This window comes from Puma concolor, chromosome C1 (genome assembly GCF_028749965.1).
Source record: "Puma concolor isolate L17-30 chromosome C1, mPumCon1.1.hap2, whole genome shotgun sequence".
In the NCBI taxonomy this organism is placed as follows: domain Eukaryota; kingdom Metazoa; phylum Chordata; class Mammalia; order Carnivora; family Felidae; genus Puma; species Puma concolor.
The window spans coordinates 159,751,829-159,770,851 of NC_141674.1; the positions used below are offsets into that span (position 1 = coordinate 159,751,829).

At 37.8% G+C, this 19,023-nt stretch overlaps 1 protein-coding gene across 6 annotated transcripts in view; it reads left to right on the forward strand.

The window, feature by feature from the left end:
* Window positions 1-577: 577 nt before the first annotated feature.
* Window positions 578-19,023, forward strand: part of UBR3 (ubiquitin protein ligase E3 component n-recognin 3) — a 239,416-nt gene continuing 220,970 nt past the window's right edge. For 4 of the 6 annotated variants that reach the window (XM_086718860.1, XM_086718861.1, XM_086718862.1 and 1 more), the window contains exon 1: window positions 579-1,188. In XM_086718860.1, coding sequence (XP_086574986.1) covers window positions 644-1,188 — 545 coding nt within the window. In that variant the 5' untranslated portion in view covers window positions 579-643. Of the gene's footprint in view, window positions 1,189-19,023 lie in introns of all 6 variants that reach the window. The other 2 variants (XR_015255298.1, XM_086718866.1) reach the window with 1 other exon arrangement.

Here is a 19,023-nt window from a genome sequence, read left to right on the forward strand (position 1 = left end):
ATGGGTTTTTGAGAGAGGATTTAAGGAGCTTGGCTTTTTTTTCCCCACTGAAAATCTTGAACAGGAATGTGATAGTGAGAATGTAGTGTACTTTAATCGCCTAAAAAATGTACTTTAGATTAACTTGGTAATAGCGTGAGGGTAAGAATTGATTCAGGGGGAAAAACTAGGAGTTAGCTTTAATAGTAATAGTGATTCAGTAGTAATTAAGGATTAATAACAATGGGAATCTACATCGTAAAACGAAATGCAAATACTTAAAGTACATCTGCAAGATGCTGTGTGTAATTCCACAGTCCAGGTAAATACAGAAGGAAAAAGTCCATATGAAAGATTTTTCATGTGGTCCATATCAAAGTGGCCCGTATTTACTTATTTATTCATTTTTAAGGCGGATCCTTTATTTCGGTAGCTCTCAACTTTGAGAGCCAAGAGGAGGGGGAAGTAACACCCCAGGTCCCACGAGAGAGGGGCGGGGAGCAGGCCCCGCAGCCCGAGGGGGCGTGTGCAGGGGCGGGGACGCGGACCGAGGTGCGCGGGGTATCGCGAGAGTTGGGCGGGCCGAGCAATCGCAGCAGTCAATTCCCCCACCCTCCCGGGAGGAGCCGCCGGCCCTGGGCTCTCCAAATTCTGAGCTCTCATCATGGCGGCGGCGGCCGCGGCGGCCGTCGGGGGGCCGCAGCCGCCCCAACCCGAGCTGCCCGCGCCCGGGCTGGCCCTGGACAAGGCGGCCACCGCGGCGCACCTGAAGGCGGCCCTTAGCCGGCCGGACAACAGGGCAGGTGCTGAGGAGCTACAAGCGCTGCTGGAGCGAGTGCTGAGCGCCGAGCGGCCGCTGGCCGCGGCTGCGGACGGCGAGGAGGCGGCGGCAGCCGGCGGCGGGGGCGGTCCGGGGGCGGCCGAGGAGGAGGCCCTGGAGTGGTGTAAGTGCCTTCTGGCGGGCGGCGGAGGCTACGACGAGTTCTGCGCAGCAGTGCGGGCCTACGACCCCGCGGCGCTCTGCGGCCTGGTCTGGACAGCCAACTTCGTGGCCTACCGCTGCCGGACGTGCGGCATCTCCCCCTGCATGTCGCTGTGCGCCGAGTGCTTCCACCAGGGCGACCACACCGGACACGACTTCAACATGTTTCGCAGCCAGGCTGGGGGTGCCTGTGACTGCGGGGACAGCAACGTGATGCGGGAGAGTGGGTGAGTGGAGCCCCCTCCGGGGCGGGGGGCACGCCGGCGGCCCAAGCCAGGTCTGGGGAGGCCTGGGGCGTGCGGAAGGCTGGGAGCCGACCCTGAGCTGTCACGGGAAGGGGGTGGGGGAGGGTGCAGCCACACGGGGATGGAGGTGAGTGAGCTGTCAGCGGCGGAAAGGGAATGGGGAGCGGGGAGAGCAGAGCGCATGTTTACGGAACGAGGCTTTCAATTTTCGGGGAAGCCAGGGCGAGTGTGTGGTAGCGACAGAAGAGCCAGTGCGTGGGGCAGGAGGGGAAGGAGGAAAGGGGAATCTGGGGAATCTGGTGTCAAGCTGTCAGTTGTGTACTTCTCGGGAAAGGCTTTAAAGCTGCCTGATTCTTGGGAAGAAACTGATGATGTGATTTGGATTGGCTGGGCGGGGGATGGTATTAGGGACGGAATTGGGTCGCAGGATTGTAAGAGTCGGGGAGGTGTCTTGCAGCCAGCTGCAGGGGAGAACGGCTTGGGGAGAAGGACTTCTGAACTGTCAGTGTGTCTGTCAGTGTCGGGGAAGGAGCTCTAGCGCCTGTGAGGTTGAGGGAGGAGGGAAGGGGAGGGGCCTGCATGAAAAGTGACTGTTGAGCTGTCAGTGGAGTATTTGGTGTGCTGGAATGACATCTAGAATTGGGCTACTGAACACTCGGTTACAGAATACCCTACACACCAGAAGAACAAACAAAACACTGAGCGAATTAGGAATCGAGTGTTAGGTCTTCTCCAGTTAAAAGGGCACTTTATTCACTCGCTAATATGCGAACCTCTATCTAAAGAGGGACAGTCAACAAATGTTTTTTAGATAGCAGCAATGTACCAGGGTGTTGGGGCTTAGGACAAAAGGCATTTCAGAGATTGCAGTGAGCTAACGAGTTGGTACGTGTATACTGTCTTGGATTTGGGACACGATATCAATGTCTGGGGAAGTCCTGGGAAAAGAAGAAACCTGATGCAAGAGAGGACATTTTGTCTGGGCGGTAGTTGAAAGGATGTTAGCAAACCCAGTTATTCAAGTTTAAAATTTTTCAGGTTTTATAATTGATGATAGAGCATAATCCCTTTAGAAATGGTCACTGTTTTCTTCTTTGGAGTATTTGTAGGTTACTGTTACTATAGAACCTTTGTATCTATCAGGTGCAAGCAAGGCATCTAGGATATCGAAGATGAACAAGACATTGACCTACCTCTTAAGCCGCTTAAGTAGAGTAGAAAATGATAAATTCTTTAAATAATCTGGAAGTTAGAGGAGGCTTCTGTGCAGAGGCAGTACTTCAGGAAGGAGGTATTTTGACCTTGCTACTGCAACTAGTAACAACAACAACAGCAGTAGTAATTGCAGCCAACATCTGAGAACTAAAAAATGAAATATTAAAAAAAATATTTAAATATTTAACTGTTTAAAAAATTAAATACTTAAAAATTAATATTTGAATAGCTAAGATATTCATATAGCTAAAAAAGCAAAAGAAAAAAATAAAAAGATGCACGGTTTGAAGTTTCCCTCCTATCTTGTCTTTTATCTGCCCAGTTCCTTCCCACCATTATTACTTTTCTTAGTGCTTAAAAATGAATAAGGATGAATATGTATTTTGATTTTTCAGTTTCTTTTATGTAAAAGGTAACATATTATATACACTGTTCTATACATCTTGCATTTGTCACTTATCCAAGAGGTCTTTCCATGTCAGTAAATCAGTACTCTACTTTAAGAGTGTTGTTAACACTTTCCTGGTTGGCTCAGTCGGTTAAGTGTCTGACTTGGGCTCTGGTCATGATCTCATGGTTCGTGAGTTCAAGCCCTGCATCTGGCTCTGTGCTGACAGCTTGGAGCCTGCTTTGGTCCTCTCTCTCTCTCTCTCTCTCTCTCTGCCCCTCCCCTGCATGCACTTTGTCTCTCTCTATCAAAAACGAATTAAGGTTAAAAAAAGGAAAAAAAAAGAGTGTAATTAACACTTTGGATTTTTATCCATCTGTTTGGTAAACAGTGGTCAAAGATTAACTGCTTTACATTATGTAACTCTTTTAATCTCCAACAGTTCTGAGATTGTTACTGTCACTATTCTCATGATACAGAAGAGGAGGGTGGGGCACAGAGTTTTAAAAACTTGTTTAGGATTATACAGGTAGTAAGCTAGGTATGCTGGCTCCAGAGAGTCACAACTCAACATTTCTCTCTACTGTCTCTACAAATAGCATTCCTATTGGTACTTCTGTTCGATACTGTGTTTTGTCTTTCTTTCTTTTTTTTTAATATGCCCTTCCTATTTGAGCTTTTGTTTATTTTTCTTTTTAAAAATGAAAAAAAATTTAAAAGGGATTTTAAAACAGGAATTAGAACAATCCTTTACTGATATTCAGACATTTTTTTAAAATTAAAAAAAAATTTTTTTAATGTTTTTATTTATGTTTGAGACAGAGAGACAGAGCATGAGCTGGGGAGGGGCAGAGACAGAGAGAGACACAGAATCTGAAGTAGGCTCCAGCCTCTGAGCTGTCAGCACAGAGCCCGACACAGGGCTCGAGCTCATGGACCATGATAGACCTGATGGTCTGATGATAGACCTGATGGACCTGAGCTGAAGTCTGAGACTTAACTGACTGAGCAACCCAGGTGCCCCTATTTAGACATTTTTTACTTCTTAGACTAGGTTAGCATTTGGGATGCCCCTAAACAAGGTGAAAGTAGGAAATAATATTGATTCTATCTTGAAGTTTGGAACACGGTAGTAATTGTCGAGTTGATCTGATTGAGTTGCAAGTCTGATCTGTAATTGTGATGCTTCAGTGCTGGGGCGGAAAGATCTCTGAGTTTCTTTGAAGGTACTCATACAGGTTTTCGGGCATTTGACTGTGTCAGATAGTCCACATCCTAATCTTACAACATTTGCCTTTCTTTGCTGACATCTGGTAGATTCTTATTTTTTTTTCCTAGTCAGGCAGTGCTCTTATGAGTTGATACATAGTACTAAATAATTACTGTTGCCTATCTGAAAGGCAGAGCTGTTGCTGTATGTGCTAGCAGCTGCCATGTCCAATTTCAAGGTATTCCAAGGTAAACAATAAAAGTATTGTGGCCATGTAAATATTCTGAGATTTTTACAGCTCTGGGTTAGAAAGAATAATTCCAGGCTACACAGAATTAATCTACTGCCTGGAGAGACAGAGGTGATGTTAGCCAACAGTGCAGGTTAAAAGGCTGCCTCTGGAACCTTTTCAGAACTGGAAATCATCAGCAAATTATAGCAGTTTTTCTGGTGGGCAAAGCTGGACTATCCTGTCATGGACAGAATATATTTAACTTTTCTCAGTTTTCTCAGTTTTGATATTTCTTAAAACCCTGTTAGGTTGCTAAAAATTAAAGACGTGTTGTTTTGGAGTTGTTCTAACTGCCATTGAAATTTATAAATCCCATTGTTCAATAAATTTTTAAGCAAGTATTCTATTTTTCTCTGTATCTGTTTTCTTAGTAAAAGAGAGAAAAACCTGCTGTGCCTTAATCCGTTCCCCAAATGTCTGTTTTGGGTAAGATTTTGTATGATTGGAGATGGGGAAGAAGCTTGGATCCATCACAACCTATATTACTATTTAATTTTCAAATTTATAATTATAGAAATATGGGGAGAAGATTTAAGTTATTTTTGATTAGTGTTATAGATATAATGTAATATTAACAGGTATACAAACCAAAGGAAGAAAACAACTGAGAATTCATTTGTGGGATGAAATCACAAAGGCTATGGAATATGGAAGCTAAATATTAATAACTATATCATAACAGCATAATTTTGCCATTAATGAATAAATGCATCATTGTCACAAATGATTGAAGGATGGATAAAGTTTAAAAAAGTAATGAAAAATCTAAAATCATGTCTGATTGGTTTGGGGTTCTGATGATGCTAACCAGAAGTTGGAATTTTAAACAATTAGTTCTCAAATTTTGATGAGATGATGACCATTTTTATGTTCTATCCTGTATTAATAGATTTTTTTGTTTTTTGCCTCCTTGCTTGTTCTTCTTACACATTCTAAGCTCCTTAAAAATAGGAATCTCATCTTGCAGTTAGTTAATCAGAGGCCAGCGTAGTCTCGTGCACTTACTAGATGCTTAGTAAATTGTATAAAATAAATTGAATTCAGTTGGATAAAATAGTGGTTGTTGTATCTGAAAATTTACCCTAAGATTACATTGGTTTAGGTATTCAGGAGGTGGCACTGATTATTAAATTCATTGCATTTTTTTTCCAGAGTGATTTAGGTTTAATTTCCTTCTTTTTTAATTTCAAAAGTAATACATATTGCTTAGAACATAAAAGTAAGTGGATAAAGTAAAAAGTAAGGGTTCCTCTTTCCTCCATCCCACTCCTCAGTGAGAGATTTCCCTTATTTTCTTTTGAGCTTAGCTATACATTTAAAAGGTATTAGTTATAATTTACTTTGCAATTGTAGATGTTTTTTTGTGAGAAATTTTTAGGTTATTTGGTCTGTGGCAGTGCCAGAAATGGAAGCAGTGAATGTCTGGTTGAATTGTGTCATACTCTGCTGTACCAGGCTTTTTTCCCCTTACCGTATTTATTGCACACGGTCTCTTATTAGTGCACATAGAACCATTTTATTTTGTTTTTTTTTATAGTTAAATTATAGTTCATTGCATTTTTAATTTTTTTTCCTGTTAATTTATGCTGTCATTTCCCTACTGGTAGACATTTAAATTGTTTTCAGTTTTAGAGTATTATAAACGTTGTTGCAGTCAGTATGCTTATATACACTTATTTGTATATATGTGTGAGCACATGGGTGAGGATAAATTCCTAGAAGTGATATCTTGCTTAAAGGAAGTGTATATTTTAAGCTTCGATAGACCCTCCGAAGACATGGATTTACACTCCCACTGACAATGTATGAAAGAGCATGTTTCCCTATGTCTTGGCCAGTGTATATGGTGTTATCTGTATTTCAATCTTTGTTAAGTGAGAAGTGTATCTTGTTTAATTAATTATTCCTCTCTCCACTGCTCTTTACTTCCAAACTGGAGTATTTTGAAGCAAATCTCAGTTATATTATAATTTAATTTATGAATATGTGAATATGTATCTCCGTAAAGAGATAATAAAAATAAACTCATAAGAATAAAACATAACCCAAATGTCCACTGACAGATGAATGGGTCAACAAAATGTAGTTTATACATAAGATGGAATGTTGGGGTGCTTAGGTGGCTCAGTTGGTTTAAGCATCTAACTCTTGATTTTGGCTCAGGTCATGATCTTATGGTTCCTGGGATCCAGCCCCAAGCTGTCAGCGTGGAGCCTGCTTGGGATTCTGCAGCCCCCTGTCTCTCTGCCCCTCCCCTGCTTACGTGCATGCATGCTCTTTCTCTCAGATAATAAATAAACTTAAAAAAAAAGATGGAATGTTACTCAACCTTTAAAAGGAATGAAGTTCAGACACATGCTAGGAATGAAGTTCAGACACATGGATTGTGGTGATGGCTGCACAACAATGTGAATGTACTTAATACTACTGAACTGTACATTAAAAAAAGGTTAAATTGATAAATTTTATGTATATTTTATCACAATTAAAAGAACAACCACAATACCATTACCACACCTAAAATATTCACAGATATTTTTAAAGTCTTCAAATATCCAGTGAATGTTCTGATTTTCCCAGTTTCATGAATGATTTCTTAGAGTTGCTTTAGAATTAGGATCCAAACAAGGCCCTCATATTGTGTTTGGTTGTTGTATCTCTTAGGACTCTTCTATGTTATAGCCCCCTTAAATCCACCCCCCCCCTTTTTTTTTGTTCTCTGCAGTTGAAGAAACCTTCATTCTGAGTATTACTGATTGCATCTCTATGATGTGATGTTTAACTTGTTCCTCTGCCCATTATTTTCTGTAAACCAGTGGTTGGGATCTAGAGTCTTGATCAAATTTTAGGTTATGTTTTTTTTGTTGTTGTTTTGTTTTGGCAAGGAAACTTTATAATGGTGTTTTATACTTCCTGATTCATTGTATCAGGAGCTACAGATCGTTTCCTTGTCTCTCCTTTAGTTAATGTTAGGATTAACTAGTGGCTCAGATTTGTTAGTGTGATCCATTTGTTCTAAAGTTACCTATCTTAATTTTTTTTTTTTAATGTTTATTTATTTTTGAGAGAGACAGAGACAGAATGTGAGTGGGTTGGGGCAGAGAGAGAGGGAGACACAGAATCTGAAGCAGGCTCCAGGCTCTGAGCTGTCAGCACCGAGCCCAATGCAGGGCTCAAACTCACGAGTTGCGAGATCATGACCTGAGCCGAAGTCGGACGCTCAACCGACGGAGCCACCCAGGCGCTCCATAAAGTTACCTATCTTGTTAAAGATAGTAGTAACTACTGATTATTATTGTCCAGATCCATATTTTCATTAGGGTTTGCAAAATGGCTATATTCTAATTGTAGTATTCCTTTCATACTCTAGTGAGAGCTTTTTCTAGACTACTTTTAAAATTTCAAGGATCACCTACACTCACATTTGGCCTCTGCCTGCACTGCCAACCTTATCCATTGCAGTGGGATCCTCATTTGTTTAACTCACTGTATATACATTCCTGTCCTTGAACTTTTATGTTAAACCTTCTCCTGCAAAGTCCAGAGGCACGTTTTACTTTCACTGTCCAGCTCATCTGTAGGGGCAACACTCCTATAACAGAAGTACAGCGTGAAACCACATTGTAGGATTTGATTTTCTGAATTGTAACAATTTTTTTCATTTCTAAGTTATATCTCTCCAAATAACCAACTTTCGATATTTGATGATAAAGACCTCTTTTGTTTATACCTCACACATATTTAGAGTTTTAGTAATTTGGTTAATCATATCATATTTTGTGTTTATTGATTTTGTGGGAGAGTGTTAGAGCTAATCTCCTAAATTATTTATGTATGTATCCATGCATTTACATGGATTACTTTGTGAAATTTTCTTCCTTATGAATCTGGAATTTTCTCTACAGCGATATCCATCTAATTCAGGTCACAAATTCAAACAAGGGAACAATGACACTCCCCATGATCCAAGAGCTTGGAGGAAGAAGAGTTGAAGAATTTTTTTGTTATCTTTTCTGTGTTCAGTGTACTTTTTTTTTTATTGCTAATTTACTAGAAATAGTATAGACAGATTCTTAGTGTAGAAGATTCTACTTGAGCTGGAAGTGTAATCTCTAGTCGTCTTCATTGTAGTAAGGTTTAACTACAACACAGCAATTTGGAAGACTTATTAGATTGTAATTATTTTTTCTAATCATTTTAATGTTATATAAAAATCATTAAAACTGTTTTCAACTATGAAACATTTTTAATACACAGAAAGGTACAAAAATAATATAAAAATACCTTTGTACTCACCACTGGGATTAATAGATGTTAACCTTTTGCCTTGTTTGCTGTAGAGCTTTTTCTGGTCAAAGAACTAAAGGTCATCCTCCTCTCCCTTCCTTTCTCTTTCCCTCCTCAGGAGTTACCATTATGCTGAAATTCCCATGTCATATCCATGCATGCTTTGTACTTCTACTACATCTAAGCAATATATGATTGTTTTACTGTTAAAATTTTGCATAAATTTTATATTATGTGAATCTTTTTGCAGCTTGCCTTTTTCACTTACCAAGTTACTAATATGGATTAGTTCATTCATTTCTAACCACCATTAAGCATTCTGTGGTATGACTGAATCATGGTTTGCTGATTATTTTGCTAACGGACAATTAGATGCTTTACATTTTTGCATTGTTTCCACAGGGCTGCAGTGAACATTTTTGCATGTGTCTTTTTGTGTAGATATACTAGAATATTTTTAGGATAGATTCCTGGGAGAGGAATTGCTAGGTCATAGAGTGTGTTGTTCTTCATATATGTGTGTGTGTGTATCTATACATATATATGTACACATATGTGTACGTGTATATGTATATATACTTGTATATACATATATGTACACGTGTGTGTGTGTGTTGGATATAAACATTTAAAATTTTTTTAATTTAAATTTTTATTTTAAGTTTTAAATTTTAATTTTTAATTTTTAAAACTTCCCTGACTACTGGTAAAGTTGAACATTTTTTCATGCTTTTAGGCTATTTGAATTCTTCCTTTGTGATTGCTGGTTCATATTCTTTACCTGTTTTTTATTTTTTATTTATTTTTTTGTTTTATCTTACTGAGTTTTAAGACTACTATATATATATATTCTAGATCCTGATCCTTGGTTATATGGATTCCTAATTTCATCTTTCAATCTGTGGCTTGTCTTTTCCTCTTGTAATACACAATAGTGTTATAAAAAAAGCTTTAAATTAAAAGTGTAACTTTCCTTCTATAGTTGGTATTATTTGTTTCTTTTTTAAATGTTTATTTTGAGAGAGAGAGTGGATATGCGCAGAGGAGGGACAGTGGAAAGGGGCAGAGAGAAAGGGAGAGAGAGAGAATTCCATGCAGGCTCCAAGAGCCTGATGTGGGGCTTGATCTTATGGTTGTGAAAATCATGACCTGAGCCAAAATAAAGAGTTGGATGCTCAACCAGCTAAGCCATCCAGGCATCCTTTATTTGTGTCTTTTAAAAGTAGTCCTCTCTATCTTTGTTTAGAAAAATGCTTATATGTTTTGTTTTAAAAGATTTAAGGTTTTGCATTTCATATTTACATCTTTATTTCCTCCATCAATCTATATAGCACTACCTCTCATATATCCATTTCCTTCATGTGTCCTAAGCTTTCTGTTGTATTGGTATGTCTCTGGCAACAGTATCATACTGCTTTAATTATGGTGACATTAGAAGTTATTGATATAGCAGGATTTCCCTTATTATTACTCTTTAAAAAAATTTTTTTTTTAATGTTTATTTATTTTTGAGACAGAGAGAGACAGAGCATGAATGGGGGAGGGTCAGAGAGAGGGAGACACAGAATCTGAAACAGGCTCCAGGCCCTGAGCTGTCAGCACAGAGCCCGACGCGGGGCTCGAACTCACGGACTGCAAGATCATGATCTGAGCCGAAGTCGGCTGCTTAACCGACTGAGCCACCCAGGCGCCCCCCCTTATTATTACTCTTAAAAAGAAACTTGGCTATTCTTGGTCCCTAACTCTTTCATTTTAATTTCAGGGTAACTTGTCAAATTCTGTGGAAAATTTCTGTCTGATATTGATTGGAATCATATTAAATTTGAGGACATTTTAAAAGGAGACATGTACAAGGATATTCATTATAATACTGTTTTAAATTGGGAAAAATTGGAAACAAGGAGATTAGTAAACTATGGTTTAATCATGCAGTAGAATACTTTGCACTAGAATACATATATTATTGTCTTTATAGTATTTAGTCTGCCTATCCGTGAGAGTAATTGTTTTTTCTTCCAGTAAAGTAATTTTGTCCATAAGTTGTGTATCTTTTGTTAGATTTGTTCCTCATTACCTTACTTTTGTTTCTACTATAAGTAGTATCCTTTTAAAAATTATTTTTTCCAATTTCTCATTTTTTGCTTTTTTGGTAATATTTTATATTACAAACATTTTCAAATGCTATTGAGTTTTTTAATTGAGCAACCTTCAACCTTCTCAAATTTTTTCCCCTAATAGTCAATCTGTAGATTTTATTAATGAGTGCTTATTTTATATCAGGAATTTACATATATCTCATTTAACATTTTCAGCAAGTCCTAAGGATTGATATTAGCATCTACATAAGAAAATACTATCTCAGAGAAGCAACTTGAGCAAAGTTACACAGCTCTTATTCACATCTGTTTCTGTCCACATCCAAAGCCTGTGTTCTAAGCTCCTTCCTGGCACCTCTGTTGTTACTGTGTAGTAGTGAACGTTAAAGAAAACTTTACAAAGAATTTGATCTGGTGGGAGATTGGGAGGTGAAGGATGACATTGTGGATAGAAGGAACAGAGTACATAAAGCTTCACAGGCATGAAAGAATATAAGGCAATCAAGTGCTACAGTAGTTCTCACCTTCTTTCTTGAATAATGTTAAAACAATTTTTTTTTTAAGTTTATTTATTTTGAGAGAGAGAGAGAGACAGACAGAGTGAGAGCAGGGGGAGGGGGAGCGAGAGGGGAGACACAGAATCTGAAGCACGCGCCAGGCTCTGAGTTTTCAGTGCAGAGCACAAGGCAGGGCTCAGCCCACAAGCTGTGAGATCATGACCTGAGCCCAAGTAGGGAGCTTACCTGACTGAGCGCCCTCAGGCACCTCTCTTAATAATATTTAAACTGAGTAGAGAATTTTAGTTGACATTTGTTTTCCCTTGCACTTTGATGATACTATTCTGTTGTCCTCTGGTTTCTATTGTTGAGAAGTATTTCAGTGTAATTGTTTCTTTGCAAGTAATCTGCTTTATTTATTGGTTGCTTTTAAGATTTACTTTTTGGTGATCTGTAGTTTCACTATGATGTGTCTAGGTGGGACTCTATTTGTTGGGTTGGTTCTAGATGAAGGTTTTTGTCTCATAGCTTCTGGAAATTCTCAACCATTGTCCCTTTGAATTTCAAGTCTCTCCCATTGTTTCATTTCTGTTTTGGGAATGCTATAGTGTATTTGTTGAATCTTCTCATTCTGTCTTCTAAATCCTAGAGCTTACTCATTTTCTACTCATTTATCTTATTTTGGGCTGAATTGGGGGTGATTTCCTAGATCTATCTTCTAGATAATTTCTTCACCTCTATCTCATCTGCTGTCTAGCTTGACTATTACATTTTTTTTTTTAATAAATATAATTTTCAGTTCTAGGAAATCTGCTTTTGACTTGGCCTTCTTAAAAAAAAAGTCTTATTCTTTTTTTTTTTTAAGTTTATTTTGAGAGAGAGAGAGAGAGCGCGCGCGCACGTGTGTGAGTGTGCACATGTGTGCACGAGAGCGGGGGGGGGGGGGGCAGAGAAAGAGGGAGAGAGAATCTCAAGCAGGCTCCGTGCCTACAACGTGGGGCTTGAACTCATGAACTGTATGAGATGATGACCTGAGCTGAAATCAAGAGTCAGATGCTTAACCGACTGAGCTGCCCAGGTGCCCCCCAAAGTCTTATTCTTTAGTTAGGGTTTCAATTCCTTCTATGCTTGTAGTAATTTTAAAAACATTTGTCTGTGTGTGTGTGTGTGTGTGTGTGTGTGTGTTTTCAGAATTTTTTGTTCTATTTTTCAAATTTTTTGGAAAACAAACCTGCCGTGTATTGTGCCTACTGACTCTGTTGATGGATGGTTTCTGTTTTTGAAATTTTGGAATGTAATCTCTTCTTTGGTGTTTGTATTTAAGTCCAGTAGTAGAGTGAAGTAGGAATGCTTTTGCTGTGGGAATACCTTGTGGTTTGGGTTTGTTTGTTGTTTGTTCTGCCAGCTGTCATAGATATCACAGATATCCCAATGCCAATTAAAAAAATTAATATATGGCTTGGGGAGTTCCAATACGACATGAGTAATGTAAATTTGAACCCCAAACTTGCATGCAGCCTAGATTTGGGGTTTTGACTTCTCAAGGGAATTTTAACCCTTATTCATTGCTCAGGTTGAGATACCCTGCCCATAGGCGATTTTATTTGGAGAAGTAGGGACAGTTTAATGGAAGATATTCTTGAAAGAATCTCTGGAAATCTCACCCTGTAATTGAAGAATTTCCTAGAATACTGGTTTGGAAGAATATGTTATAGTTCTGATTTATTAACTGTGATATTTTCATCATCACAGAACTCCAGTTAGCTTCTCAGTCATCTATAGAAAACTCCCATTTTTGACAGGGTATCTTTGAAATTGGTAACTTTTAGTTTAGAATTTGTGAGAACATTTCTACCTGTAAGGCCATGTTTGGGTTGTACCTCCACCATTTGTTACCTTTTTGTCTTTGGGTAAATCACTTAATTTTCCTTGGCTATAGTTTTTCTCACATGTACAATGGGAATGATGTTTGATGTGCCTACTTCAATTTATTTATTTTCAAAAATTTTTAAAATTAAATGGGATACCACACACATATAGAGAATGGTATTATTCCCATTTTGTGTGATTAATTGCCCAGGACTGTGAAACATTTTGGCATGTCGTATTAATATTCTATTTATACTGATGGTCTTGTGGACAGAGCCATAAGAAGCAAAGCCTTTTTTTTTGAGCATTGCATTGGAATGCTTGAACAAGGCAATTGCATATGATTTTAGGGCATTTTGTGGTATTAGCTTTGTTGGAGGCATAATTGACTTACAAATTGTACACATTTAAAGTCCACTGTTTAAGTTGCCAAATATGTATACCCCTGTAAAACTATCACCATAATCAAAATAGTAAACATAGCAATGATTCCCAAAAGGGTCCTTGTGCCTTTTTTTTTTTAAATTTTATTTTTTATTTTTTAAAATATACATCCATATTTTTAAAAATATACATCCAAATTAGTTAGCATATAGTGAAACAATGATTTCAGGAGTAGATTCCTTAATGTCCCTTACCCATTTAGCCCAACCCCCCTCCTATATCCCCTCCCATAACCCTCAGTTTGTTCTCCATATTTATGAGTCTCTTCTGTTTTGTCCCCCTCCCTGTTCTTATATTATTTTTGTTTCCCTTCCCTTATGTTCATCTGTTTTGTTTCTTAAAGTCCTCATATGAGTGAAGTTCCTTGTGCCTTTTTTAATCCCTACCTCCAGCTTTTTCCTCTGCCCTGTCCCCCAGCAACCACCTATCTATATTCTGTTGCTATGGATTTATTTATTTATGGATTTATTTTCTAGAAGTTTGTATAAATGGAATTATATAATATGTATACATATTTTTTGATCTGTTGTCTTTCAACATAATTATTTTGAGATTCATTCATGTCGTGTAGTTCATTTCTTTATTGATAAGTAGCATTCCACTGTATGGATATACCACAGTTTGTTTATTTGTTCATCTGCCAATGAACATTTGAGTCATTTCTAGTGTTGGGCTATTACATATAAAGCTGCTATCAACATTTGTATTCAAGTTTTTGTATGGATATTAACAAGTCTTTGTAGGGATACTTCATATCTGTTGGGTAAATACCTAAGTATGTTATGAGTGGATCATATTGTAGATTTATGTTTAATTTTTTAAAAATTAAAAAGTTTTTTAGTATGGTTTTGTATATATTATAAAAGTTTACATTTCAATTATTTTTCAGTGTATGACTCAGTACATTAATTGCATAATGTTTAACTTTTATTTACTTATTAAAAAAATTTCTTTTAATGTTTATTTATTTTAGAGAGAAACAGAGTGCCAGCAGGGGAGGGTCAGAGAGAGATGGAGACACAGAATCCCAAGCAGGCTCCAGGCTCTGAGCTGTCACCACAGAGCCCGATGCAGGGCTTAAACTCACAAACCGTGAGATCATAACCTGAGCTGAAGTTGGACACTTAACTGACTGAGCCACCCAGACACCCCTAACTTTTAAAGAAACTTCCAAAATGTTTTCCCATTGAATGTTCCAGTCTATATCAGCAATGTGTGAGAATTCCAGTTCCTCTGAATTCTTGTTAACACTTGCTGTTGGTCATTCTTTTTAATTTCAGCTCTTCAAATAGCTATGTAGTGGTGTCTTCTTGTAGTATTAATTTGCATTTTCTTAATGGCTAATGAATTTTTAAAGTATCTTTTCATGTCCTTTTTTGCCATTGATATATTTTGTTTGGTATTGGCTCAAATATTTTGCCTGTTTTTTTCTTACTGGTTTGTTTTTTTCCTTTGTTTCTAATTATTAACTTTTTTTTCCATTTTGTTTTGTTTAATGAATTTATTTTTTAAAGTAGGCTCCAACATGAGGCTTGAACTCCCAGCCTTGCGATCAAGAGTTGCATGCTCCACTGACTGAGCCACCCAGGTGCCCCTCTAATTATTAACTTTTGATACAGTTCCTTATCTATTGTGGATACAAGTAATTTTTCAGGTATATGATTTGCAAATATTTTTTCCTGGTTTATGGCTTATCTACTTACAGTATCTTTTGAAGACCAGAGGTTTTTAATTTCGGTGATGTCCAACTTACCGATGTGTTGGCCTCTTTTGGATCCTATCTTTGATGTTAGATCAAGAAGTATTTACCTAACTCAGCATCAAGATTTTCTTCTAGAAGTTTTATAGGTTTAGGTCTATGATCAGTTTTGAGTTAATTTTTATATATGGTATGAGGTATGGCTCAAAGTCCATTTTGTTGCATATGGGTATCCAGTTGTTGAAAATACTGTCGAATAGCTTTGGCACCTTTGTCAAAAAAGAGTTGTCCATATATGTGTGGATATGTTTCTGGACTTTCTGTTTGTTTGTTTGTTTTTTAATTTTTTAAAGTTTTTATTTATTTATTTTGAGAGAGAGAGAGAGCGAGCACGAGCTGGGGAGGAGCAGAGAGAGAGGGAGAGAGAGATTTAGAAGCAGGCACTGTGCACTGTCAGCATGGAGCCCAAAGTGGGGCTTTATCTCACAAACTGTGAGATCATGACCTGAGCTGAAATCAAGATCTGCGCTTAACTGACTGAGCCACTCAGGCATCCCTGGACTTTCTATTTTTATGCCAGAGCCAAACTCTCTGGATTACCGTAGTAAGATTGTAGTAAAATCAGATAGTATCAACTTTCCAACTTTAGTATTTTTAATTTCAAAGTTACTGTGGGTAACTTTGCATTTCCATATGAATTTTAGATTACACCTATTAGTTTCTACAAGAAAGAAAGCCTGCTTAGATTTTGACTGGGATTGTGTTGTATCTGCAGATCAGTTTGGGGAGAACTGACATCCTAACATTACTAAGTCTTCCAACTTACAGTAAATCTATTCATTTTTTAAGGTCTTATTTAATTTCTTTCAGCAATGTTTTGTAGCTTTCAGTGAACACGTCTTGTACATTTTTTAAATGCCTAAGTATTTCGTATACTATTATAAGTGGTAGTTGAAAATATTTCAATTTCTGATTGTTGCTAGTAAATAGAAATCCAAGTAAATTTTGTATATTGATTTTGAACCTTGCTAAACGTATTTATTCTAGTAGCTGTTTGTAGACTCCATTAGGATTTCTATGTAGGTGAGTATGCTGAGTCTGAATATAGTTTTACTTCCTTTCAAATCTTAGTGCTGTTTATTCATTTTCCTGATTATGTGGAACAGAACCTCTATTACACTATTGAGCAGAAGTGATAGATGTGGACATCCTTGTCTTGTTCCTGATGTTAGGGAAAAGTAAATCTTTTATCATTAAATATGATATTAGTTATAAGATTTTGTAGATGTCTTTTCTCAGATTGAGGAATTTCTCTTCTTTTCCTCGTTTGCTGAGAAAAATTTTTTTAAAAAATCATGAATGGGTTGTTGGATTTTGTCAAGTGATTTTTTTGCTTCAAATGAGATAATTGTATGGTTTTTCTTTTTAATTGTAGATATGGTGAATTACATGGAATAATTTTTGAATATTGAACCAGTCTTGCATTCCTAGAATAAACTGTATTTGGTCATGATGCATGTCTTTTTTTACATATTGCTAGATTCCAATTGCTAGTATTTTGATGTGAGGATTTTTGTTTCTGTGTTCAAGAGGAATATTGGACTTCTTTTGTCATATGTTTGTTTTCTTCTTTGGTAATATCTTTGTCTGATTTTGGTATCAAGGTAACGCTACTTATGTAAGATGAGGGAAGGTTTTCTTCTTCTATGTATATATTTTTAAGGGTTTATGAAGAATATAACTATTTCTCTCTCAAATGTTTGGTGGAGTTGGACAGTGAAGCAATAATAAGTTTAGAGTATTTACTGTTGGAAGCTTTTTTAAGTAAAAATTTAATTTCTTTTTTATTAAGTTTATTTATTTTGGAGAAAGAGAGTGCAAGCTGGAGAAGAGCAGAGAGAGGGAGATGGGGGATCCGAAGTGGACTCTGCTGCCAGTGACAAGCCCCACACGGGGCTCGAACTCATGAACCATGAGATCATGACCTGAGCTGAAGTCGGATGCCTGACCGACAGAGCCACCCAGGCACCCCAGTTTCTTTAATAATGTAGTACTTATTCAGGTTACTTTTTTTTTTTTTTTTTAATTTTTTTTTTCAACGTTTATTTATTTTTGGGACAGAGAGAGACAGAGCATGAACGGGGGAGGGGCAGAGAGAGAGGGAGACACAGAATCGGAAACAGGCTCCAGGCTCTGAGCCATCAGCCCAGAGCCCGACGCGGGGCTCGAACTCCCGGACCGCGAGATCGTGACCTGGCTGAAGTCGGACGCTTAACCGACTGCGCCACCCAGGCGCCCCACTTTTTTTTTTTTTATGTACAGTTTGGCAGTTTTAATCTTTCAAAGAATTTGTCCATTTCATCTAAATAGAATTTCTGAGCAAACAAAAATTTTCATTCGTGTTGCCCTTTTCATGAAATCAGCTTTTGGTTTTATTGATTTCTCTCTTTTTTCCCCCCCATCTGTTATTTATTTCACTGATATGTGCTCTTTATTATTGTCTTCCTTCTTGTTTGGGTTTAATTTTGTCATTTCTTTTTGATTTTTTTAAGGTGGCATTTTTAGATCAATGCTTTGTGACTTTTTCTAATGTAAGTGATACTATAAATTTCTCTCTATGTACATTTTTAGAGGAATCCCACAAATTTTAATGTTTTTATTTTTATTCAAGTCACACTATTTTCTGTTTTCCAGGGCTTCCTTGTTGGCCCAAAGGTTTTTTAGAAGTTTTGAGGATTTTCCAAGATTGTTTTTTAATAATTTCTAGGTGAATTCTGTTATAGTCAGAGAACATACTTATATATCAACTTTTTAAAAATTGTTAACTTTGGGGCACCTGGGTGGCTATGTCAGTTGAGAGTCTGACTCTTGATTTTGGCTCAGGTCATGATCCCAGGGTTGTGGGATTGAGCCCCATGTTGGGCTGTACGCCGAGCATGGATTCTCTCTCTCTCAAAATAAAAATAAATAACTAAATAAAATTGTTAACTTTTTTTTTTAAAGGTTTCCTTCATAGCCCAGAATGTGGTCTAACTTGGTGAATGTTCCATGTGCACTTGAAAAAAAGTGTGTAGTATTCTGTTGTCAAGTGTGGTGTCTTAAAAATGTCAAAATGTTTTTTTCTATTTTTTTTTTTCAACGTTTATTTATTTTTGGGACAGAGAGAGACAGAGCATGAACGGGGGAGGGGCAGAGAGAGAGGGAGACACAGAATCGGAAACAGGCTCCAGGCTCCGAGCCATCAGCCCAGAGCCCGACGCGGGGCTCGAACTCCCGGACCGCGAGATCGTGACCTGGCCGAAGTCGGACGCTTAACCGACTGCGCCACCCAGGCGCCCCATCTATTTCTATGAAAAACCCTATTGGAATTTTGATAGGGGTCACACTGATTCTATAAATTGCTTTGTCTAGTATGGACATTTTATTTTATTAAAAAAAATTTTTTTTTTTTTAACGTTTATTTATTTTTGAGACGGAGAGAGACAGAGCATGAACGGGGGAGGGTCAGAGAGAGGGAGACACAGAATCTGAAACAGGCTCCAGGCTCTGAGCTGTCAGCACAGAGCCTGACGCGGGGCTCGAACTCACGGACCGTGAGATCATGACCTGAGCCGAAGTTGGACGCTCAACCAACTGAGCCACCCAGGTGCCCCTAGTATGGACATTTTAACAATATTAATTCTTCCTGTCCATGAACATGGGATATCTTTCCATTTATTTGTGTCTTCAATTTCTTTCAACAGTATTTTATAGTTTTCAGTGCACAAATCTTTCACCTCCTTTGTAAAATTTATTTCTACATATCTTATTGCTACTACTG